Here is a 25,875-nt window from a genome sequence, read left to right on the forward strand (position 1 = left end):
TCACACCCTTAACCTGATGAATGTCGTCAATTATGTTACCAAAACATATGGCCACACAGCCACCGTCGTAACAACAACGAAGCTAGCTAGCAAGCTGAAACTCCGGTCTATTCCTGCCGTTGATATCTTAATATCTGGTGCATTTGATCAGATTAGATTAGATTTTGAGAGTATGGAATCAAAATTAGCAAAAGATACATGTCATTCAGGTGGTAAGATAAACACATTACTTAACTCTAAAATCGGAAAGCTCTGTGATCTTTTTCTCAACGACACATCACTTTTCACCCGTCTCGAACACAGGCAGTTTGACCTGGCAATTCTTGACAACGTGCCACTACAAGTATGTTTCGCATTCATTGCGTATAAACTTTCGTTGCCCTATATCTATTTTGGAATTCTGTATGATCCCGTAAAAATGCGGATTCCCTTTTCTCCAGCTTCGACTCAAAGTATTTTTTTAGGTCTAGGTGACAGAATGACTTTCTCTGAAAGGATGTATAATGCTTTTATATACATTGCATTGGTGATTGCTCCAGGCTACGTACCGCCGGTTACAGATATCGCCAAATACACGTCGAATAAACCACCAATAACAGCAGATCAACTGGTATCGAAAGCTTCATTTCATTTAGTGACAACTGATTTTCTCATTGACTATCCCAGACCGTCTTTGCCACACGTTGCATTTGTTGGAGGGACATCTACCAAGCCATCTAAACCTCTCTCGGAGAGGTTTCAGACATTCGTGGATTCGAGTCAATATGGTGCTGTAATCGTATCATTTGGAAGTGGGTGTGCTGGTTTTCTTCATGAAAGAATTGATACTTTTGTGGAGGCATTTAAAAGACGCATTGACTTAAACTTTGTCGTTAAATATGGAGTTTCAGAATACATTGATGGTAATATCATGTTCACGCCCTGGATACCCCAAAATGATCTTTTAGGTCACCCCAAGACTGTTGCATTCATGACTCACTGTGGTAACAATGGTCAATTTGAGGCCTTATATCACGGCATTCCGATGATAGGGATTCCACTATGTTGCGATCAGTTCTATAACTGTAACCGTATGAGGCAGAAAGGATATGGTGTTGTCCTCGATTTTTGCCTATTTACTGTCAATGATATCATGAAAGCTTTACTGGACGTAACAACACAGAAGAACTACGTAATCAATATAAAGAATGCTTCAACGATTTTCCGTGGTCGGTCTGAGAGTCCACTACAGCGAGCTTCCTATTGGGTAGATCACATTGCCCGCTTTGGAGACAAGTTTGTCCACTCGTACTCAGTCGACATGCCCTGGTACCAGTATCATTCTCTAGACGTACTGATGGTTGTGGGATTGGTCTGGTCCGCTGTTATTTACTTAGTAGCGGTACTGTATACTAAATTGAAACATAGTTTTGGTCAACCGACAGACAAAAGTATATTACATAAGAAAAAAGTTAACTAATTTTTTCTATCAGTGCAATAATCAGATTATTCTTAATCAGTATATTAGTATTGAGACGAACCTGTAAGTTCATTTTGGTCAACTGACAGACGAAAGTATATTACTTAAGAAAAAAGTTCACTAATTTCATCTATTAGTGCAATTATCAGATTATTCTTAATCAGTATATTGGTATTGAGACGAACCTGTAAGTTCATTTTGGTCAACCGACAGACGAAAGTATATTACTTAAGAAAACAGTCAACTAATTATGTTTTACAAAATCATTTTTTCATGTTTTCCTCCATTTTTGAAGTAATCAGGTTATTCTTAATGCTTATTGTGGTATGAAGACCGTCCTGTTTGTTCACTTTGCTGGTGACATTATTTTATTTACTATTTGTTCCCCTGATAAGGGAAAAGTAGTCTTCATATTCACTTGTTGGTATGTTCAATATGTCATGAAATAATTGTACACACAGTATCATTGGTCAACGATGATGTCGTTGTAAATTCTGCCATTGTTTTACCCTATTCGAGGTGCTTATTGTTTTCAAATATTAGTTTTATCGTATTACATTTCTAATATTGTTTTTTGTAATGTAATGGTTTTTGCTTTATTTCCGTGACTCGATAAAGGAGCGGATTGCTGCGAAAATTTGACAACATTCACACATTGTCTTCACTGTTAGAACTACTTCTTTGCCCCATGTATGAACGGTTATATCATTAATTTTGTGGCGATAGATCTGTGAGTACCAGCGGTACTCTACTATCTCGAGAAAAAAACTCAGAAATCCAAGTAAGTTATCTAACGTATGACTAAGACTTAGATAAAGTAAGACTTGATCGTGCGAATCTGGATTTTTAGATCTGTGTGCGTTAACATGGTCTTTCACGGTACAAGTTGGTATACTTTGCAAGTGAATTTCTATAGTCCCAGGTTTACCGTAACCTTAATAGCCACCGTTATTTCTATCAAGAAGTAGCACAGTTTTTAATATACACTTTTTACTAATTCTTAAGTTTGAAATTCACAGTACTTCTCTAAATTTTGAATGTATCAAGGGTTTGTACGCACCAACAGTACTTAAGACCAATTCGGATTTCCAACTTTCTGGACCTTATCATCACCNTGGACTTCCTTGCATAACACCAGGTTAAGTGACAGGGGTATCTTAACAAAATGACAGATAAATGTCACAGGAGAATGTTATTTTGAAAATGAGTTATGATAGTGTACAGTGCATAGCATTACTGTTATTTTGATACTAAATATGTCATATTGGTATCGTGAAGTAAGCGTAGTGATACTTCTAATTAGAAAAACATGCAAAATTTTCACAAAATCCAAAATATAACCAACATTGTCAACTTGCCTAGATATAGTTACAATGGTAATCTATATTTTAAACTTCTTCAAAAACTTTCCATATAGATATTCTGTCTACAGAATCCTTTTTAGGAAACATCAAAACCGGTAAAGTACTTTTTAAATATGCCACACATGATCAAAGGCCAATTTCACATAATCATGGAGATTTGATTATCAATGTTTTGTTATGGTAAATACCGATACGATTTCTGTTTTTGTAATATATACCAAAGCACTTCACTATATAGCGTTTGTTTGAAACTTATGTACAACAATAATAACTCCTTAATATGTATTCTGCCAAAGTAATCGTTCCTCTGGAGAACTACTTCGGTTTGAGATTGTGTTATAGACAACGATATGCAATAGCATAAAAATAATAACATAATCTTAATAGTAAAACTATTGTACACTTAAGTATACCCCCGCAACGACGTTAGGGGATATACTGGAATCGGCTTGTCTGGCCGTTTATCTGTCCTTACAAACTTTTTGTCCGGACAACTCCTTCAAAAGTGATGGACCAATTTCAACGAAAGTTCACAGATATGATAACTTCCACTTGAAGTTGTGCATCCAGGTATTCTAAATTTCATTCTGACCCTTGTTTTACAAAGTTATGGCCTTTTGTTGAAAAATCCTTGTCCGGACATGCCCTCCAAAATCAAGGGGTCAATTTCAACGAAAGTTTTCAGATATGATAACTACTACCTAGTGCTGTGCATACAGGTATTGTTTTTTTCAATCTGATCCCCTTTTTACGGTGAAATGACCCTTTGTTGAAAAATACTTGTCCAGACAACTCCTCCAAAACTATGTCACCAATTTCAACGGAAGTTTATAGATATGGTAATTGCCCCCTGACATTGTGCATCCAAGTAGTACGTTTTCATTCCGACCCTTTCAGGGGAGTTATGGCTCTTTGTTGAAAAAAAACCTCTGTCTGCCTCATAATCTACTGGGCCGATTTCAATTAATGTTTACAGATATGGTAATTACCTCCTGATGTCTTGCATTAAGGTAGTACTTTTTCATTTCGACCCTTTTTTAAGGAGCTATGGCCCTTTGTTAAAAAACTTTGTCTGGACAACTCTTCCTTAACTACTTGAACGAGTTCAGCAAAACTGGTTCATCTGGGCTAACAAGATTGAGTATGGAAGTATGTTTTAGCATTGGGAGGGAGTACAGGAAGTATGTCAGTGACCGATATACTTAAATAATTACGGATGGGTGACAATGGATTACTTTGCAATGCGTTGTCTTAGTTAGCCCTTTGCTTACAGTTCTGGTTTGTATAGGAGCGGGTTGTATTAGTTTACGTTTCGCTCACAGTTCTAGCTATTATTTTAAATTTTGCCTATTGCCCATTCACTAATCAAAATATGAACGAATATTACATTATTATATCTATATCGTTAACTCTAAACAAATAGAGCAAGGAAAGATATCATTGTCTGACATTTTATTATAGCAAATTTGATTGTGTGACCTTGAACGAAGGTCAAGGTCATCAATGGTTACAAAACTTAAATCCATTCACATGAACAACCTACTTGCCAAATATCAAGACCCAATGACCTTTGGTCATGAAGAAACACAACTTAAAGGAAAAGTGGAAAGAAAGCTATGTTTTTCTTTTTTTTTAATCAAAAGTGTTATATGACAAATTTATCGGTTGTCATTTGTCTTGAAATTCCTAGTGTTGAAGTTATTATTGGTAGCCAACTTTCAAGTAAGAATGACAAATTTATGTGTCAAAAAAGGAAATGTTCTCATTGATAATGACATTTCACACAATTTTCTGCTTTAATATTCAATAAAGAGAACAATTATATCTTGAAATAGTGTAATATTTGGTATCAAAATAACAGCTGGAATATATTGCACACGATAATGATATAATTTTAAGATAATTGGGTCATTTAAATGCTCTAGGAGGAATTTATTACCGCACCTTTAACATACACACAGGTGAATGAGGTCCCATTTGTCATAAAATGAATTCTGAAAATAAATGTTCCTTATTTAAGCTTCCTAAACCCATACCTTTTTGTATTTATCTTGTTTTGAAATTCCAAGCGGGACCGACGCTTATGTTAAATCTCCATAGGCGTTGACCTCCCTTTTTAAGGTGCAATCACCTGCGGGTGTGTTAAGTCCGCCTGTGTACTGCTACAAAGAGAGCAACAACATACATAACGAGGAATTTTCAGAAATATTAAAGCTATCATTTTAAAAATTTAGTTGTCCGAAATGAGTAGAACATTTATTTGTAACATGTATAAACCTGTTGTTTTGGGAAGATGTTAAATATTTGACAGAACATCTGTTTCGGGAACTTAACCTTAGCGTAACACTTATTGATACAATAGGTGGACATGATTAATAACTTAGCATAAACAAAATTACAGTATTATTTACATCATCACAAATCACCAAACAGAACATATAAACCAAGGTCAATTGTATATAGATATAAAACCTTTAGATATTCTCTTTTGTCACATCTCTGTAAAGATACAGAGACATGAATTACCGATTCTTACACGACGCTGACCATTGAAGACTAGGTAAGCGAAAATCAAACTATACTTCATTACTTTGTGGAACGCAACCATGGAGTTGCTTATTGTTAATTCATTAAGAAGCATGACATATTCAAAACATTTTTTGATCATTTTTTTTCGAAAGATTTTTTCATAATATAGATACAAAACAGATATTTTCATTTTCACACTCTCTTTTTCACACTTTACTCATCTCTTACATCATCATTAATAACAGTACAGTTTCATTATCAATCTGCACAACAAATATCAACATCAGCACACTCAATTTTACCATCATCAATATCATCGTTAAAATAATTGTTGTCAACATAATGTAAGCTGCCACTGAACCACACTGCATCATCAATTCTTTAATCGGTACACTCAATATTTAGCATCAACACACTCAACAACCTTATTAACTCATTCATCCTCATAATGTATCACCATAACATTTTTTCCTTTTAATATACATGTATACACATTTTACGACAAACACTTCACATCGTGTTATTTTTTTCGTTTGATACAGTTGTGGGATCGCAGAACGTTACACGATGTGCGGTGTGTGCACGATGTGTGCACGGTGTGTGAACGATGTGTGCACGAAGTACGAACGATAAAAAAGTGGACGATCATTGCTTGTGCACATTTGTGCGCACGATCGACGAACGTTGTGCGATAACAATCGTGGTTGGTGTAAATTGAGGGATGGTTTACCACTATATACGGTTTGCTGTTTAGACATATAAACTTGACTTTTTTAGTATGTTTCCCTCCCAAATTGTTATTTAACTGTTCTGTTACCTAGCTAGGAGTCAAAACTATTCTTGACAGTCTAACGGTCATTGTAATACTGTGTTACATGCATTATAAAATTGTACATAATGTTAATTACTGTGATGAGAAATTACAATAATAAATACAGTGTAAATTATTGTATACTAGTACGAGCCTTCCGTATTTTTTTCATTCCGTAATATTGATCAACAAATTGTACCAAATCGCACAGTTGTGCGGAGAGAAGCGCACAACGGGGCGAACGATTGTCAAATCGTCCAGTTGTGCGCACCATGTGTGGACGATGTGCGGACGGTGTGTGAACGATGTATGCACGGTGTGCGCACGGTATTTTTGGTGCGTTGTGCGGTCACACAACTGTACATCTGACTACATATACACGTGCTTATGGAACCAAAGTATATATTGCACTTAAGCACATACAGATATATTCGCTCCTATATGCTTTCACTCACACACACTCACCAACACTTTATCTACAAAAAAACATGTTTCTTGTAATTACTATATCTGATGTATTTACTAAAAAAATGAAAGAATCAAAGAGAAGCAAGAAAGAAGAAAGAAATGAAATAGAAAAGGAATTGATCGGCATTAATATCTTGCTTCAAAAATATTCTATTTAATTAAATGAATTATATGGATTGATACCAAAGACAAAAGATGATAATATAATAATTACAAATATGACTTTCCAGATCAGGAAAATATATTGCCAAAGTACCGGGGAGTTTCAATATAATTTATTCACTAATAGCGTATTTACAATTGTCAATAAATGTACAGTATGTAATATGTGTGAAAGTATATTAGTACATTTGTTTTTTAAAATTAGTCCACCAGCTCTTTAGTCGCATCTTGTTTTTCCCAGTTTGCATTAAATCTCTGCAAGTAGTATTCACCTCTGGCATTTGCAATAATAAATTACGTTGTACAGTGTAATGATCCTTGATTTTAGAAAAAAGAGTGAATATTCAAAACATTGCACTAAGATTGTCGCTGGTTGTTATAATACAAAATATTATAAGGTATACCACAGAGTACATGACACTGAAGTATGAATACAAAACATATATATATACAACATTTTATATAGCGCCCTATCTTGCTAGAATAAGCCACTCTAAAGCTCTTGACATTACATTAATATACAAATTATACAATCAATACAATTAGCATCTACAATGTTCATCAATCAATACAATTTTGAGAAGTTCGCAGGAGCTGCATTACCAGGAGCGACCTTCTAGTCCTATGTCACCTGGCTAATATCTCCCTATGAGTATATGCCTGCCTGCGTGTTGGAGATGTATTGTGTTCTGTTTGTAGTGGGACCGTGCTTCCAACGGTATCAATTATTGTGCCATCTCACCTAAATGCAACAGCACAGATACCGCAACATCCACCCAGACCATTTTATACTCCACCCATGTTGTTAGTATTGTGAAGGCAGGAGAAAAACACTTTCTCGTGTGTATGACGATCTCGGGAATCAAACCCCGGCTGCCTGCGTGGAAGGCCGGAGTGTTAACCACTCGACCAATCCGCCCATGCGGAAAATGAACATGAAAATGAAATGAAAATATAAAAAAAAACATAAACACACACAGTTTGTAAGTTGTACATGTAGACATCAAAATAAGGGTGAAAATGTAACTATTAAAGTAAAACTAGCAAACTAACAAAAGACAGGAAAAGAGTCATTCGTTTGTCTTTTCATACCTGATGGTGGTGAATAGTGTGATCTTAACTGCGTTTCCTCGCTTGATATAACAATTTGAATTCTTTGTTTTTATGAGGTTTGAGACAAACTGTTGACAGAGAATGTTTAAAATTTTAACAATTTTAAGGACATGTAAATGAACCTCATTGTATTCTGAATTTTCTCTAGTTTCTTAGAGTGTTTCATATTGCATAAGTGTCATGCAAGATGGCAGTATTGAAAACTTGAATAAATTAAAGATTTAAGAAACGAAATCTTGTATTTTTGGTGAGGTTACAGTCTATTCTCTTGCGAATACAGAGGTTTTTTTTAGCGTTTATGTTCTGCAAAAATATAAAAATAAGCAATTCAAAGTTTTCAAAAATTCAATAGCAATGCCAAATCATTAAAACAACTCATCGCATTCAACTTTATGGTAACTTATTGTGAACGAAACGATTTCTTATCTAAACATAATGCTCGGAATTTACATAGGTGGTTAGCTTACATACATCTAATACCAAACCAGTGAATCAATTATAGCTCCCCTTCTAAAGATCATTTGCTATGGTACCGGGACCATCGGTTACGTGAGAAAGGGTGTTATCGTCAGAATAACTGTACAGGTTACATTATCAATAAGGTAAAGACATCATTTAAAATGTTATGATACTAAGGCCCCACTAAGGATCCCTGAAGTACCTGTTTTGAAAGCAGCTAAAAGATTGATTATTCATAATCTGTTACTGTGATTACTACAAACAAGGTCTATTGACGGATTATCAAGCCCATAACCCTGCAAGGTATTCCACCGATTGTCTAAGAGTGAGGCAGCCAAATGCCTTCGACAGATCCAACAGGATACCTTCAACATGGTGTTATCTTAAAAGGACTGACGCCCTTCCTCAAGGAGTCGCAGCAGAGTAGTCTCATACCAAAGCCCTTACTGTAAGCTGGTAGAAAAGAATTAAAAATATATCGAAGACAGAGGTCAGTGAATCATGCTATTCTATCAAACACTTTCGATAAAATAAGAAGTACACTTACTCTCTTAATAAATGGATCATTGTTCTTTCAAATATTGGTAATCTGGGCTTGCTTCAATCATGAAATTTCCTTAATGCTTGTGATACGCAAAAATGCAGCTAATTTGTAAAAGAGTGTAAAAACGCATCAGAGCTCAGTTAAAAAATCGTGGCAGCGATACAACTACACAAAGTTAAGGGACATGGATACTTTATAAGAAGCTAGAAGACGGGGACGGGGCATGCATGTGATAATTAATAACAAATTGTAGGTCGTTTGTTATTAAGACACCAATTGTGTTGAATAAAGGCAATTAATCCTGGTAAAGTCTGTAACAGCGTTTCCCAATTAATATTTAAATAAAAACAAATTATTTAGAGTAAACATATCTCAATTTATGTCACCTCTTGTATGTCAACAATACTATCAATGTTAATATATGAAGTAATCCCGGGAGCTAACAAAAGAATTAGAGAGTATGTATTTAAAACCATGAAAACTAGGACCGTTGTAGGTGGAACTTTAATCCATATAAATTTCGTACGTCACATTTCATATTTCTAGTGAATATTTCAAGACTATCTGACTTGGATTTAAAAAAACTAAGTATAATTTGCCATTGAAATATCAATATCAAATATAGAGTCATTAAGATAAGTTTCAGAAAAGCATAGAGTAACATATTCAGTCAATTTGGTACTAGTATCAAGAATTCATATACATTGTAATTTTACGTCAGTAATTGGTCACAAATTGATCTTATCTATAATTTTGTAACGAAGTTGACCCTCATGTTTTATGTTATACATGTTTATGTACCACTATGGCACCTTGCTTATTCAATGAAATAACAACAAATCATTCTTGTATATTTTGTATGATTGCATTTATTATTGATAGTGTAAGTCGTCGGCAATGGCAGAGGGAGAGAGACTTTGAGTTAAATATGATAAGTCAGATTTACGAGTGTTTAGGTTATACCACGAGGAATGTTGAGTGGTAATGGTAAAGTGTTATTTAAGAACAAAGTAAGGGCGCTGTGTCGCTTGGAGGATATATGTAGTTGTATAGTTGATGTATTAATTGAACCGTTCATATAAACCTTGATAATTGCGTGTATTATCACTGTAGTTACCGTCTTATCGACGAGTCTTGGTGCGTGTTCTGTAGTGTGATGGAGGCTGCCATTGTTGTGAGAGTGCGCATGTACGGAGAGTGACAGTTGTTACGTATTTCCGGTCTTAGAGTTGCGATCACCGAATAGCGGGAGTTTATGAATGTTCGAGTTCGGTAAATAAACGCGATGTTTATTCACAGTTATTCGATTGGTTGTTTATTCTAGGACCGACATACGATGTTTTGATTTGTTGTTGTGCTTGAGACTGAGTATAAAAGAGCGAGCGTTTGTATTTCCGTTAGACTTGCAGACTTTTAGACTTAGAGATTTATCGACTTTTACGTATATACTTAGACTTCTTTATTCGGACATCATTTATACTTCTTTCGGCCTTTGAAACCTAAATTAACATAATTCATTTAGTCTCATAACTTTGTCACTTTCATTAGGAAAGCTTTATCTCATTATTATTGGCTAGTTCAGCCATTTCAGCTTATAATATATATTATATTCTACTTATACGTGGATTTCTTACCGGAATTACATTACCGGAGACTTCAGGGTCGAGACCTATGATAACGTTAGTGTGTTTGTTGTATGATTACTATGTAAAGATTTGTGTGAAAGATATTCAGAATAACATACTTTATATGTGTCATTTAATAAAATTAGGCCATGTGGTACACAAAACTTGAGTTTACTTAATACTTCATGTTAGTTCTACGCTACCAGTACTACCGGTTCAAGTCGAGCGTTACCAGCTGGCTTTTTTCGAGTCTTGTGTAAGATCTTTGTTTTGCGCTACCAGCAAACGATCTAGTCTAGAACTAGACGGAGACAATATTGAGTGAAGTGACTAGGCGGCTCCGTTACATTTGGTGGCAGCGGTGCGAGAATTTAAGCTAGTGCAGATATAATTTTGTTACTTCATTCTTAGAAAAAGATAGAATAGATTGTGTACCACATATAGGTTTAGGTTTACTTTGTTATTGCAAACATGCCTAGAACTGGAAGCAGAAGACAGGCAAGGGTAGACTATGCTAGTTTAGCTAATACTGGTATGTCAGATAGTCAGGGAGAGATGTCAGAGCTAGCAAAGACCATAGAAAAGGTGGAGGCTCTAGAAAATCAAGTGAATTCTATAGACAATAACATGGTTCCCATGGTCCAATCTCATGAAAAGTTAGAGAAGTCATTAGTTTGACTGCAAAGAGCCAATATCAGAAGTGTTAGAACGTCTTGACCGTGTTCTTGAGAAAAATCCTACACAAAGAAACATGACAACCCAACAAAACAGGGAATCATTTGGACAGGATACCAGCTCCAATGCACAAATTGTAGAAATAAATGAGGACCATAGTCATATCATAGCTTTACCAGCAACCAACACCATCTGTTTGAACTCTAAGCCAGATGTACCAAACCTGACACATATGATAGAAAATCCAGTTGGACTGACTACTTGAGTCAGTGGACAGATGAAATGAAGAGTCTTAAGTTGGCTGCAACTATGACTAGAACGGCAAGAGGTGTCATATCAGATCTTAAGTGTGAAGACATGCAATCATTCAAAGGTTTGGTCAGCATTTTAACAGCTAGGTTCGAACCGAACAATCAGTGCGAGATGTACAGAGCTCAAATTACCTCAAAGACAAGGAAACCAAATGAGAGTCTGACAGATCTGGCCCAAGATGTCAAACGCCTAATGAGATTAGGGTATCCTACAGCACCTGGAGAAGTAAGAGAAAGTTTGGCTTACAGATGTTTCAGAGAAGCCCTAACAGATAGAGACATGGAATGGGCAGTATGCCAGTCAAGTTCTGAAAACATTGATGATGCATTGAATGCAGCCCTGAAATATGAAGCCTTTATGGTGAGTCACCAGAGGAAAAGTGGCACAGCTCGTCACACTGTACGTCAACAGACTTTTGATGAGTATGGCCAGGAAGATGAATTCAACATAGCAAAAATGGAGGAACGTAGAATGAATACAGAGACGCGTACCTGTTACAACTGCTCAAAACCAGGTCATATCATGAGAGATTGCAAAGAGCCAAGAAGACAGAGACAATCACCTAGGGAGGGGAGACAACCCAATGGAACTCATCAACAGAATGTTCCTTACAGTAATAATTCAGGTTCACGAACTGAGGAGAGGAGTCATTTAAACCAGTAAGGGTTAGGACAAAGGGGCATGTTTTAACCCAAGAGGAAAAAGATAGAGAAAGTATGAAGGAAAACAAAGAGGGACCCCAATGTGTGTTTGAGATTAAACATACAAGTAATGATGGATTATTTTTACAGGTATCTCTGAATAATAAAGAGATAGATAGTTTATTGGATACAGGAGCAACTATTTCTGTACTTAGTAGCAAGGTATTTCTCGAGTTACCAGAGAGTAGACGACAAGATTTGAGCAGAAATTGTGGACAACTGAGAGTGGCCGATGGGAAGGTCATTACGCCGATGGGTATGGCAATGTTTCCACTGGAGATTTCGGGGAAAATTAAGAAGTGTCGTATGATAGTAGCTGATATTGAAGTACCGGCTGTCATTGGATATGACTTTATGAAACAGAATGACTGTGTTATGGATGTAGGGAGAGGAACAGTGACCTTCAATGGTAAGGCAGCCAAATGTTACTTGGAGAGCCAGAGGTCAAGATCTGTATTCAAACTGTCACTTATAGAGAATGTGGTGATATCAGCCAGTAGTGAGATGATATTACCCACTAAGATAGTAGGGGACATACCGGTGGGACACCAAGCTATCATTGATGAAGGAAGCTGTAAGTTGACGAAGATAGGAGTACTTGTGGGGAAAAGTATATTTGACCCGTCATCAGAGGTCATACCAGTCCGAGTAGCCAATATGACCAACCAACCACAGAGGATATAATATAAAAAGACAATCACAGCAGAATGTGTGGTGGTTCGATCATGTCATGTGAGGGACGAAGAACAATCAGCTGGACCGGAGGCAGGATACTTGTGCCAGTTAGATGAGACACCACCTGTTCCGGATGACAGTGTTCCAGAGTATATAGAGGTAACCGTAGAATCCAGTAAGCAGCATCTGGATGATGACAAGGTGAAGCAACTGAAACAGATATTAAACATTAATAAGGATGTGTTTGCAAAGGATAAAGATGACTTAGGAAAAACCAAGCAAGGTTATCATAAAATAGATACTGGGAATGCAAGGCCAGTTAAACAAGCACCTCGGAGGCTACCATTAGCCAGGAAGGAGATAGCTGAACAGGAAGTCAAACGCATGCTTAAGGCAGGAGTAATCACACCTTCAAAGTCACCTTGGGCATCGTCGATAGTTCTTGTCAAGAAGGCAGATTCATCAGTGAGATTCTGTATCGACTACAGAAAGTTGAACGAACTTACCATAAAGGATTCTTATCCTCTACCGCGGATCGATGATTATCTCGACACCCTCAGAGGTTCAAAATGGTTCTCTGTGATCGACATGCAGAGCGGATATTGGCAAGTGGAAGTCGACCCATCCGACAGGGAGAAAACAGCATTTGTCACCCATAATGGCCTGTATGAATTTAAATCAATGCCTTTCGGATTATGTAATGCTGGAGCAAGTTTTCAGCGTCTCCTGGAAAGCATTTTAGCACCATGCCAGTGGCGTACCTGTTTGATATACATCAATGATGTTATTATATTCTCCGAGACATTTGAAGAACACCAGAGGAGGCTACAGGAAGTTTTAAGCAAAATAGGAGAAGCAGGACTCAAGATTTCTCCCAAGAAATGCAGATTATTCCAAAAGAAGGTCAAATTCTTAGGTCACATTGTGTCAGAGGAAGGAGTTTCCCCTGATCCAGGCAAGATTGAGGCAGTAAAAGCATGGTTAGTCCCCAAAACAGTAAAAGAGTTGAGAAGTTTTGTTGGACTTGCATCCTATTACAGAAAGTTTATCAAAGGCTTCGCCACCATCGCGAAACCTTTACACAAGCTCACGGAGAAGGACAGCATCTTCAACTGGAGCAAAGAATGTGAAACAGCTTTTCAGACTTTAAAAACCCGGTTAGTGACCTCACCAATCTTAGCTTACCCAGATGTGAAGAAAACTTTCATCTTAGACACTGATGCTAGTGGATTTGGAATTGGCAGTGTATTATCTCAAGTACAAGAGGATGGTGAACATCCTGTGTGCTATTATAGCAGAAGTCTGACCAAGTGTGAGAGACAGTACTGTGTCACACGCAGGGAGCTGTTAGCTGTAGTAGAATCCGTCAAACATTTTCATCACTATCTGTATGGTACTAAAGTCTTGATCAGAACAGATCATGGAGCTCTCAATTGGTTGCGCCGTTTCAAGAATCCGGAGGGGCAGTTGGCTCGATGGATAGAGGTACTTGACACCTATGACTACACAATCCAACATCGAGCCGGAAAATTGCATGGAAATGCAGATGGATTGTCGCGGAGGCCTTGTAACTCCTGTAGATACTGCGACAGAAGGGATCACAATGAATGGGAAACCCAGGAACACCAGAAATTGGAACATGAACATGTTCGAATGTTAGATCATGATAACAATAACGATATAAAAAGGAAGGGGAAAAGTGGAAAACAGAGTATTCGGAATCAGGATCCATTAGTAGAATGTAATGAAGCTTCCTCCAACTGGATGCAGGGAAGAGATACAGAGGAAATCAAACAAGCACAAACCAATGACCCAACCTTGAAACATGTACATATTTGGAAAACAGAAGGGATGCGACCCGAATGGAAGGATATTTCCAACCTCTCAGTAGAGGTCAAAGCTTATTGGTCCCAGTGGAATCGAATTAGTCTCCGAGAAGGTATTTTATACCGGAAATGGATGGATGAGGACACCAATAATGAGAGGTGGCAGTTAATAGTACCAAAATGCTGGCATCGGGAAATATTACAAAAGTTACACAGTGATGTTACTGCAGGACATTTTGGGATAACACGCACTATGGCTAGGATCCGCAGTAGATTTTATTGGAGTGGATATTATACCCATACACGTAGATGGATCATCAGGTGTCCAGACTGTCAAGCTCGTAAAAAATCTACACGGTTCAATCGAGGGGAGATGAAGCAATATTTGGTAGGTGCACCAATGGAGAGAATAGCTTTAGACATAATTGTAAATCTTCCGGAAACGGTTAACGGAAACAAACATCTATTGGTTGTTGTGGATTACTTCACCAAGTGGGCTGAAGCCTTTCCTATCCCAAACCAGGAAGCTGAAACAGTAGCAGAAGCATTGGTGAATGGATTTATATCTCGATATGGAGTACCAAAACAAATACACAGTGATCAAGGGAGACAATTTGAAGGGAAGTTGTTTAAAGAATTATGTGACAGGTTACAAATACACAAGACACGGACTACGTCTTATCATCCTCAAGGTGACGGGATGGTTGAAAGGTTAAATAGGACCATTGAGGAGATGCTCAGCAAAGTCATCAACAAAAATCAGAGAGATTGGGAAANTCTGCTCGTGACAGGATGAAGAAGACTAGTGATCGCCAGAAGATGTTAAGGCCTCTAACACTTCTTATAGGGTTGGGGATCCAGTATGGCTTAGAGATCATTCTAATGTGAAGGGTACAGTTCGCAAACTACAGAGAAACTGGGAGGGACCATACGCCATTATTAACCAAATGTCTGATTTGGTTTATCAAATACAAAAGGGACCAAAGTCTTAGATTAAGACTGTAAATATGGGCAGGCTGAAACCCTTCTATGGTCAAGTTAGACAATGGTTTGTACCGACACAGACAGCAGTAACTCGTAGTAAACCGTAGAGAATTATGACATGTCAACTTTGTATTCTATACATTCATGTAATTATGTCATGTTTGAAAGTTTACTAAAAAAATCATCGGTTTTGAATGGTCCATTGTTTGTTTCTTTTAAGGATGTACCGCTATGGAAATTCAAGCTATCAAGCGGATGAAAGAAAGTACCAATGTGATATTTGTGGCAGAAGGTTCGATACTAGGGATAATTTTCTACGTCATAAGAGGAATATGCATGGACCAAGTATATATTGTACAGTTAAGGATTGCAATTTTTCGTGCGCCAAAAGCAAAGGATATATAATGAGACAACACATTTACCGACATGATTTTCCAGAAGACAAGAGACGACCAGGCAGACCAAGAAAAGCATCACCTCCCCGCACCAGCACCCGCCCTACATCTAGAACGCCACAGAAGAAAAGGACTCGCACACCACCTTTGCACACACCAACACCCATTCCACGCTCGCAATTCATAGAACCAGCACACACATGGACAACACCTGACCACCTGAACATATTACTTGGAGAGGAGCCGGACATTGACGCAGACTTAATTCTTGACTTAGCCGCACCGACCTCCAAGCTCACAGAAACCGCAACACCACAGGCAGAGGAAAGAACCACAACAACTACCACATCCACGACCACCACAGCTTGCAAAACAGACCACATAGAACAACAGGACCACAGCACAAACACAGACAACCACACCAACGAGGAATTATCCGCAGACCCCAGATATCATTTTATAGGAGCCCCATCACACTACATGGAAGGATGGACAGCAATCTTACTGAGGGCCGCCCGGACTACGACATCACAGACAAGGACAAACTACCAAAGACGATTTATACCACACGGAGCTATGTGCATCACCAAGAGGGAGACCATAAGACTGACAAATGGAGACATATATACTTTGGAGGACACTGGGTCAGGGCCCCACATACCAGACACCAGACAGACACAGACACCCAGACAGACACAGACACCCAGACAGACACAGCTACACCAGCAACACCAGCGACAACACCGACGACACCAACGGACGAACCATTGGATCTTTCTTTTAGGAAATAGGCGTTATGCATTTTTAGTAAAATATTGTGAAAATTATTTATGGACATTTTATGAATTTTTAAATTGTATCCAACACTTACTCTATAATCAGAGTATGGAAATTGGAATCTATTGATGAAGTCAAATTGTTGAAAATCTTTATAATATTATTGTACAATTATATTGTACCTACAGTCAGTGTATGGTCTGTATTTATATATGTAAGTATATTTGAATAGTGAAATATGTGTAAAGTAAAGCATATGCCTAATGACCCCTAATATGACTAATATAACATAACTTGATGGAAGTATTGTTTATCTGAGTATCTTAATTAGTTGGTTCTCTATATATATGTAGACTATTATTGTTAAGTTAACAGTTTCTTTCCAGTATGAACCAGTAGAGGGAATATAAGAGTGATATGCAGAATGAGTCGGTGATTGTACTTTAAGAAATATTAAATATGTATTATGTGTTAAAGTTGTACTAGTCTATATCATATCATATATATGGCCAGTATTGTTTATTAAATGTTATTGGGACACTCAACTTATATTTTTCTGATGATAAACGGATATTGTGTTTCGGATATTAATATTTATGTTAGGAGTACCCATGTTCGGGGCGAACATATTTTTGTACAGGGAAGGCTGTGTCGGCACGACGATTTACCCCAAAACACCCCAAAACACCCAAAACTACCCAAAAACACCCAAAAACACACACAAAACTACCCAAAAACACCTCACCGATAGCGTTTAGCTGAAGAAATAGTAAATTATTTTACAAACTGTAACGAATGTATGCAATTTGTTTTATTATCTGCGGAAATACGGAGGCAATTAGTGACTTGCAAAATATATCGCTGCAAGTAAAGGGAGGTAAATCGTTCAAGAACGACAAGACAAAATACACAACGATGCATTTGTATAAATATTTTACTAGATTTTTCAAAACTTTCAATCAACGTTGAAGGCAATTCCACCACACTCATCCAGTCCAATTCAAAATATTTTATTGTTAATACAAACAAACATAATTACAAGTACTACATAAGAAATATAACAGTACATGTATTAATACAACAGGCTAAGCCTATTTAAGTATTTTCCTGTATAACCGATATCAAATTATTTTAATTTCATTCAGATTTTGAATATGTATACCAAATAACATTATACCGGTATCACCTACATTCTTTGATACATAAAGTTACACAGTGAACTACATGAACAATCATTAATACAGAAATCTACAATATAATTAATTAGTAAAGATAGATAGATACAATAACATGTAAAAAGTACATTAATTTTAAAAAGTATAGTATTGCATACATGAATACCGGTATCCCCTACATTCTTTGATTTATATAAATGTACACAGTAAACTACATTAACAATCAATAATACAGAAATCTACAATATAATTAATTAATAAAGTTAGATACAATGTAATTGTGAATAAGTTTGTTTCCCTGTGGAATACAGTTCACAATTAACATACAAAAGTAAATCGTCAAATGTCTGGATTAACTCTGAAAAAAACTCTCCTAACCACAAAAAAAGTACTTCCTAATTCCAGCTTCTGAAAAGTGGACAAGTCTATCATCGTAATCGGCTGGGTGCTGAAGGGGGATCCTGATGACGCGTGTTCCATATTTCGTCCGTAAGAATCTGTTGATGGCATTCCTCTGCTTGTTGAAAGATTCCGCAGTAAGTCCAGGTGCTTTGCTGAAATCTCCGCGTCTACAAATCTCAGCGATGTACACTGCTGCACCCTTCTCTGCCAGTGTTTCCTCGAGCACAGAAAGCCGGTTGAAAACTCTCTCGGGTTCGAGTTCTGCCGAATATCGTTACCACCTAATTGGATAAAGACAGCCCACGCATCTAATGCCCTCAAGTCTGTCATCATCCAGTTTGGAATTGTGTCCGTCCTCATTCCTCCTTTGCCAAAGAAGCGGCATTCACCTGGAACCTATAATAATATGCATTAACGTATAAGAAACGATAGTATTGTAATAAACACCTTGAGTTACTATCTAAGCGTTGAATGTCCCGATATTATTTCATTCACATGTCTCTACCCGGTTTCACTTATATTTTTATTCGGAAAATGTTAGGTGTACATGTACATTTAAATATTGCAGGATTTCAGGATTCATATATATACACTTTGTTGAGTATAATCATCTGCGCAACTGGTGCTATTTAAGCTTTTATGCCTAAAGCAACACACACTAACTTTTAATTTTAAGTGAATTACAAGTAAATTCATTATACATAATCTATTCGTGTCTATTGATATTCTTTGTTTAGGTGCTATTTGAATTCGTTAATAAAAAATCTATCGTCAACGCTGATATTTCTAGTAGTTACCTTAAGATCACCTTCACAGAAATCCCGGAGTCTGGAGATGTAACTGCTGCCAAGGATAGCAAACTTAGGCATAATGCTTGATCAAATGAGATGTACACGTGGTCGTAAAGGTAGAATTGATACTGCCCTACAATGAAACCTTCCTTATATAACATTCAGCATGTAATAGATTTAAGTTCAGTCGTATTTGTATCTAAGCTATTTAATTACGTGAACACTGTTCAGACCAATATGATTTCTTTTGTGTTTGTATTATTATAATAATAATTTGATAACTTCATTTCATTAAAATAGTTCACCGGTATGTACCTTGACAAATGTAATCCGCTAATGACACATTGTGATATAGTCAGGTTAATTGCAGTGAAGCTATGTTAACCAGGTATTTCTATGTGTTATTTTATATCAAGTGTGTTGGATGCCGCTAATTAATAATGATACGTCACGTGCCTGGCGCGTGTCGACTGACTGACTGAAGTTAAAGTTGTTGTGGTTACCATTATTTCATGCTTGTTTATTTATTGCAAATGAAAGAAAATCTAAGTCATGTGTTTGTGTATCGTTTTCTGAAATAAAAGTACATTTGTTTTTATTGTATTTTCTATCTGTATCATTACACTTCTCATAATAATTTATTACAGACGTTTTAATAAATTACACAACCGGCACAAACGGAAAAGAGTGTAAATAGAATGATATCTAATTTGAATAAATATTCAACTCCAAAAATCCAGATTCAGCAAGTTTCATTCAGGATGCCGCATTGCTAGTACTACATAAGTTATAGCGTCTTTGTTTTTGTTACATGCTCGGGCTTCATTATATCCCACGTTTACACAGCAGTCACGGATTTGTGTTGATAGTTCACCTGTAATTGTACCGCGGGTGCCAATCAATTACCCAGTTCACACCTGTATACACGAATTTTAAACTTGTTTGGGTAATTCACTTTTGATAACCCGGAAAGTGGTTAATAGCGCGTGCCCTCTGATTGACGGATGATCAGTTGCGAAAACACAGAAACAACATTTATGTATCGTTAAATATACCGATGATCCTTTGATAATGGTTTCACTTTCTGCAATTAAAATTTTGAGGGAATCGTGTGTTAATAACAGGTAACCAAGCAGATATGATGATGAATTTGAGTTGAGTAGAAACTTACCAATCACATAACGTGTTTCTTAATTGTTTTCACAAGCATTGTTATAAATATCCCTTATTTCGGTGCACTTTCACATCACCATGGGTCGTGGTAAAAAATGGCCTTGTGGCTCTTGCCACAAAGATACCCACAACACTCAAAGTCTTTTATGTGAATCGTGCGATAAATGGTTTCATTCTGATTGTGAAAGTATTGGAAAATCCAAATTTGATTCGTTCACGCGTAGTTCAGAGCCGTATATTTGTCATCTCTGCCGCACTGACGATGGAATCTTTGACTACTTGCACGGCACTGCACGATTAAAAATGGTAAGTTTATATGCTTTAATTTAATCAAGTTTTCGTTATTGGAACATAATCAAGACGTGTTTTAGAATATCTATCGAACTTTTAATAAAAGCATTTATTAATGATTTGAAATAATTGGATACCGGTTCTATATCATTTAAACGTAAGATTTGCAGTTAAAATTGATAAGAAAATAAATGCTTATTTAGAGTGATTATCTTATAATTTCATAAAAAGATTATATAGGTTTTCTGTTCTTGAAATAGATAAAAATAGACTGATAGTTGTAGTTACCATACATATATTTAAATATTTTCCTGTATAACCGATATCAAATTATTTTAATTAATTCAGATTTTGAATATGTATACCAAATAGCATTATACCGGTATCACCTACATTATTTGATACATAAAGTTACATAGTGAACTACATGAACAATCATTAATACAGAAATCTACAATATAATTAATTAATAAAGATAGATAGATACAATAACATGTAAAAAGTACATTAATTTTAATAAGTATAGTATTGCATACATGAATACCGGTATCACCTACATTCTTTGATTTATATAAATGTACACAGTAAACTACATTAACAATCAATAATACAGAAATTTACAATATAATTAATTAATAAAGGTAGATACAATGTAATTGTGTATAAGTTTGTTTCCCTGTGGAATACAGTTCACAATTAACATACAAAAGTAAATCGTCAAATGTCTGGATTAACTCGGGGGGGGGGGGGAAACTCCTAACCACAAAAAAGTACTTCCTAATTCCAGCTTCTGAAAATAATATAGGTTTCTTTTCTTGAAATAGATAAAAAAAAAAATAGACTGATAGTTGTAGTTACCATATGTAGACAGATATGAAATTGAGGAAATAGACAAAAAAAAACTTTTTTATGCAAAACTTTGATTACAGCAGTTTATGAGATGAAACTTGTTCACTTAACGCATTGTACACCCCCTTTATGATATATGATATGATAGCATCCAAGTTCACTACTGAACCCTCATGGAAACCAGCAAAAACATCTGCTGATGGCGATTGTCTTTTTAACGCTGTGTCCCTTTCACTTGTTGGAAATGAAACTCTATCACCCCAATTTCGATACAGAACGTGACTAGAAATGATAACCAATAGAGAATCTGTTTTGAACCATCCTCAGCGTAGTAGTTATGCTTTGCTATCGCCAGACTACGAGGAAGCGTGTACGAGTTGTGCCGGCGCAGGAAATGGATATTCGAATATGTGGACACTCATAGCATTGGCGAACATTATTCAATTACCCATCAGATCAGTGTATCCTGTTGTGAACGGCATCAAATACTTTGCAGCAGTTAAACTGAACACTACCGTTGAACCCCAGCAAAAACCTGAAGGTAAAGAACCGATCAAGGTCATGTGGACAAGTCTTCAAACGCCACAGCCAGGACGTATGTGCAGGACGTATGTGGACCCCAAACCACTTTGTGCCGTTACTCCACACATCTGTGTTTGAACACTCTACTCAATGTTTAACTTCCAAATCCCCACAAAGGTTTTCTGCGAGTACCTCGTCTTACCAATCTGATGATTCAGTAATTGTGGAATCGACAAACAAAATAGTCACATCAACTCCAGACCAGTCCCCAAATCTCAAAACAAAATCATCAAAACGTCAATCTGAAACGTTCGAACAACCCAGAAAGAAAAAAAGAACAATAGCTTCATTTTCTGACTCTTTCGAGTCTATAAACAAATTTCAGTTGTTATCGTCCTGTGATTCAGATAATTATGACACATCAGAAGAAGACGCATCAGAGCACATTCAAACCAAAGAAAACAAGCGTCCAAACAAAACATTCATCCTTCCTAAAAATCAACCAATATTGTCAGATAGTTCCTTTTCAGACTCACAACCGTCGATTCAAGTTTTCAGTCGGAACATTCGGAAATTGTTAGTGATAGGACAAGTGCATTAAAGAAGGCACCAATATCAGGTAAATTCATGACAAATGAACACATAATGCATGCATTTAGGGATAGTACTCCAACAGCAAAGACAATACCTTCAGGTCCAAAAGACAATGTGTATGTTGTCATCGATAACTCCAGAAACACTGGATTTTCCCGATGACTGTGGAGCATGGTGTTCTAAAAGCGGAACAACCGCAAATTCCTATTACTCCATAACAACAGAAAATACGCTATCAACAATCTTTAGAAAAGACGAAAAGTTTCACGTAAAAAGACAGGTTAAGGGAAAAACAGTTTTTGAACCGTGTACTCCACAGCCAAAAAGGTATATCTGTTTGCATAGGTATTACAATAGTCTAAAGGATAACAACAGATATAGGAACGGGTAACAACCATAACACTTGCACCGCCCGATCTACAAAATCTGACAACAATGGCATTGGTAGAGTATTCAGGGCAAAGAGGAACAGGGGAATCCCAGCCACATGGCAATTCAAAAACAACGGATAATTATGTCAGAACAGACCCTCATGTTTTGGAAGATTGTGCTGCCCTAGCTCAAAGTAAACGAGCCACTGAAGTGTGTTACCTTAATGCTAAAGATAACAGTGTGCTAGGTCCCCAATCAGCAAGACAAATTCGGGATAAAGTCTATCGAGACAAGAAAAAAAACAGAAATGGTCCCAAGGTAAATAACAACAACATTGCAGATGAGGTTTTGGCTGTCATTTCCCAAATTCACTGAAACCCTTCCATTCAAAAAGTTGAGCTAGGGAAGCACAAACTTCCAAACATTATATTGTATACAGAGGAACAATTATTGGATATTAAAGCCAATTGTTAAGGTGCAAGTGTAATGGGTGTAGATAGAACATTCAACTTGGGGAAGTGTTTTGTCACTACCATAACGTTGAAAAACCAAGAGGTTGTGCACAAATCAACAAAAGAAAATTCTATTATGTTAGGGCCCATTTTTCTTCATTGGGATGCAGATTTCAAAACTTATCATTCTTTTTTCTCACATGTACGAGCCCAATTAGGTACTGGTATTGTCACAATAGGGAGTGACGAAGAGCGTGCAATGACAAATGCTTTACATGACAGTTTTCCAAAACACATTAAAGAAAACCTAAATAGGTACCTTGAAAAGCACGGTACATCTCTGAAAGATAGACAAAGCATTTCTAGTATCATTTTTGCTGAAGACGGTATTGTCTTCAGCAAAACTGATCTGGAATATGCTAAAAGAAAAGATGACCTTGAACGCTATCTGACAAACAGTTTCCGACAATATTGGGACAGGTTTCTTGAACCAAAATTAAAAGCATTTGTCATTGAACCTCTTCGGAACAAATTGATTTCAGAGTTGTGGACAAACAACAACTCTGAATCATTAAACAACAGGCTATAACAAGTAGCCGACTTCAAGCAACACCGATTACCATATTTAGTTGAGAAAATGGCACTATGCTTGACCTCAGAAGGGCATTGCATGGAAGTGGCAACTTCTCAGTACACACAAATTTCAAATCTTTTCAACTTTCGAGAGATACTTGGATCAATAAAAGTAATGAAGAAAAGGACATATATTTCAAAAACTTTCTGGCAAAAAAGAATACAATTAAAATTCTGGACTCAAAATTTGTCAAGTCAACAACCTCTGATTTCCGATGTCCACCACCAAAACAGAGCTGCGGGGAAAAAAAACAGGCCAACGTCGACGGTGCAAGTCCGAGAAAACACGATAGAATGCCATTTTCATGCAACCCATCAATAATTCGTTTAAATTAAATTGTAGTGCACAACCCCTTCGTTGATAACATATATAGTCAAAATGCACATTTTTTGTTTCAGTTTCCGCGTGTCGGAGCCATACTTCATGGTTATCTAGACATGAAATTGCATTTATATTTCACGACTATTTATATTTTGTACTGATATTTTTCAACTTAAATGGTATGTTCTATGTAGTATTTATGTATATATTAGAATATTAATTAATTCATTTTGTACTGATCTTTTTATGTGTCCTCTAGATAGTATTCATAATTATTTATTTATTTTGTATTTAATATGAAGTAGACTTTTTTAGCTCGCCTATTCGAAGAATAGGGGGGCTAATGTAGTCACCCCGGCGTCGGCGTCCCACCTTCCGAGGTTTAAGTTTTGGTGCAAGTTTTTTCAAGACATTTATATGCAGTGTTAGCAATGTTCTGGGCAATATTTTCATATTTTATATCGAGTGTTAGCAATGTGCGGGACCATATTTTCATGTTTTATGGCCCAAAAACAGCTTAATTGGACTTAGTTTAATTTGAGGTTAAAGTTATTGCGCAAAATTTGAGGTTAAAGTTTTGTTGGGTAGTGTTGGACCACCACCATCAATAGGCTGTTGTCTATTATAAGGTTGAAGTATTTGTATTGAGTGTAAGCAATGTGTTCAACCGTATTTTCATATTTTAGCGTCCAAAAACAGCTTAATTGGACTTTGTGAATTTCTTAACAATCACTTCACATAGATGTTTCTACACATTTAACAGTCCTTGACATATCATGGTGGTAGGTGAGGTGGCAAATAAAATGACAGGCACTATTTCAACGTTTTACTATACATGTGTTTCTATTGATAGTTGCAGTATTATAATAACATACATAGGCGAGCTATGCTGTTCTCCGACAGCTCTTGTTATCTTTTGTAACATTCTTAGACATTTTAATCTAACATCTTGCGTAACGAATGTTTTAGTTATACAGTATATTTTTAATTATGTATTCGTTTTATTTAGGTCAATCAGTAATTGTGAAATATGTTTATCTGTGAATTGTTTTTATTTATAAACTATACATATACTTTATCTTTTTAAAACGTACTGTGTTATATGATTTACCTTGTTTCTGAAATAAAATATGTACGTAAAAGCGTCTTTCGTTTATTATTATATTATACATACAATTTACATTAGACAAATATTGAAGCCCTAAATCCCGAAACCAGTCAAGTGCATCTAGACATGTGTGCTCATAAATGCCAATCAGTGAAATACATTGCGTCGGGACAATTTCTTACGGTATTCCAATATATACGATTTACTTCCCCTGAACTGGTAGCATAACTCCGTTTTTTTTTAAAGGGACATCACGTGAAAAGGCGTTTTTTTAAATTAATGTATGTATTGTATGCACTTCCACTTATGTTA

General features: G+C 36.4%; 2 protein-coding genes across 2 annotated transcripts; one reads left to right on the forward strand and one right to left on the reverse strand.

Annotated features, from left to right (window-relative positions):
* The first annotated feature begins 478 nt into the window (after positions 1 to 478).
* LOC110455256 (UDP-glucuronosyltransferase 1-7-like) lies at positions 479 to 10,110 on the forward strand. The gene is made up of 2 exons (XM_021505258.1): positions 479 to 1,308; positions 10,023 to 10,110. The coding sequence occupies exons 1-2, from the start codon at positions 479 to 481 to the stop codon at positions 10,108 to 10,110; spliced, it is 918 nt and encodes a 305-aa protein (XP_021360933.1).
* Positions 10,111 to 18,215: 8,105 nt separating this feature from the next.
* LOC110455218 lies at positions 18,216 to 19,325 on the reverse strand. The gene is made up of 2 exons (XM_021505204.1): positions 19,254 to 19,325; positions 18,216 to 18,852 (listed from the first exon to the last, which is right to left on the reverse strand). The coding sequence occupies exons 1-2, from the start codon at positions 19,323 to 19,325 to the stop codon at positions 18,394 to 18,396; spliced, it is 531 nt and encodes a 176-aa protein (XP_021360879.1). The 3' UTR covers positions 18,216 to 18,393.
* Positions 19,326 to 25,875: the final 6,550 nt, after the last annotated feature.

The sequence above is a fragment of the Mizuhopecten yessoensis genome, unplaced genomic scaffold (assembly GCF_002113885.1).
Source record: "Mizuhopecten yessoensis strain PY_sf001 unplaced genomic scaffold, ASM211388v2 scaffold8183, whole genome shotgun sequence".
NCBI lineage: Eukaryota > Metazoa > Mollusca > Bivalvia > Pectinida > Pectinidae > Mizuhopecten > Mizuhopecten yessoensis.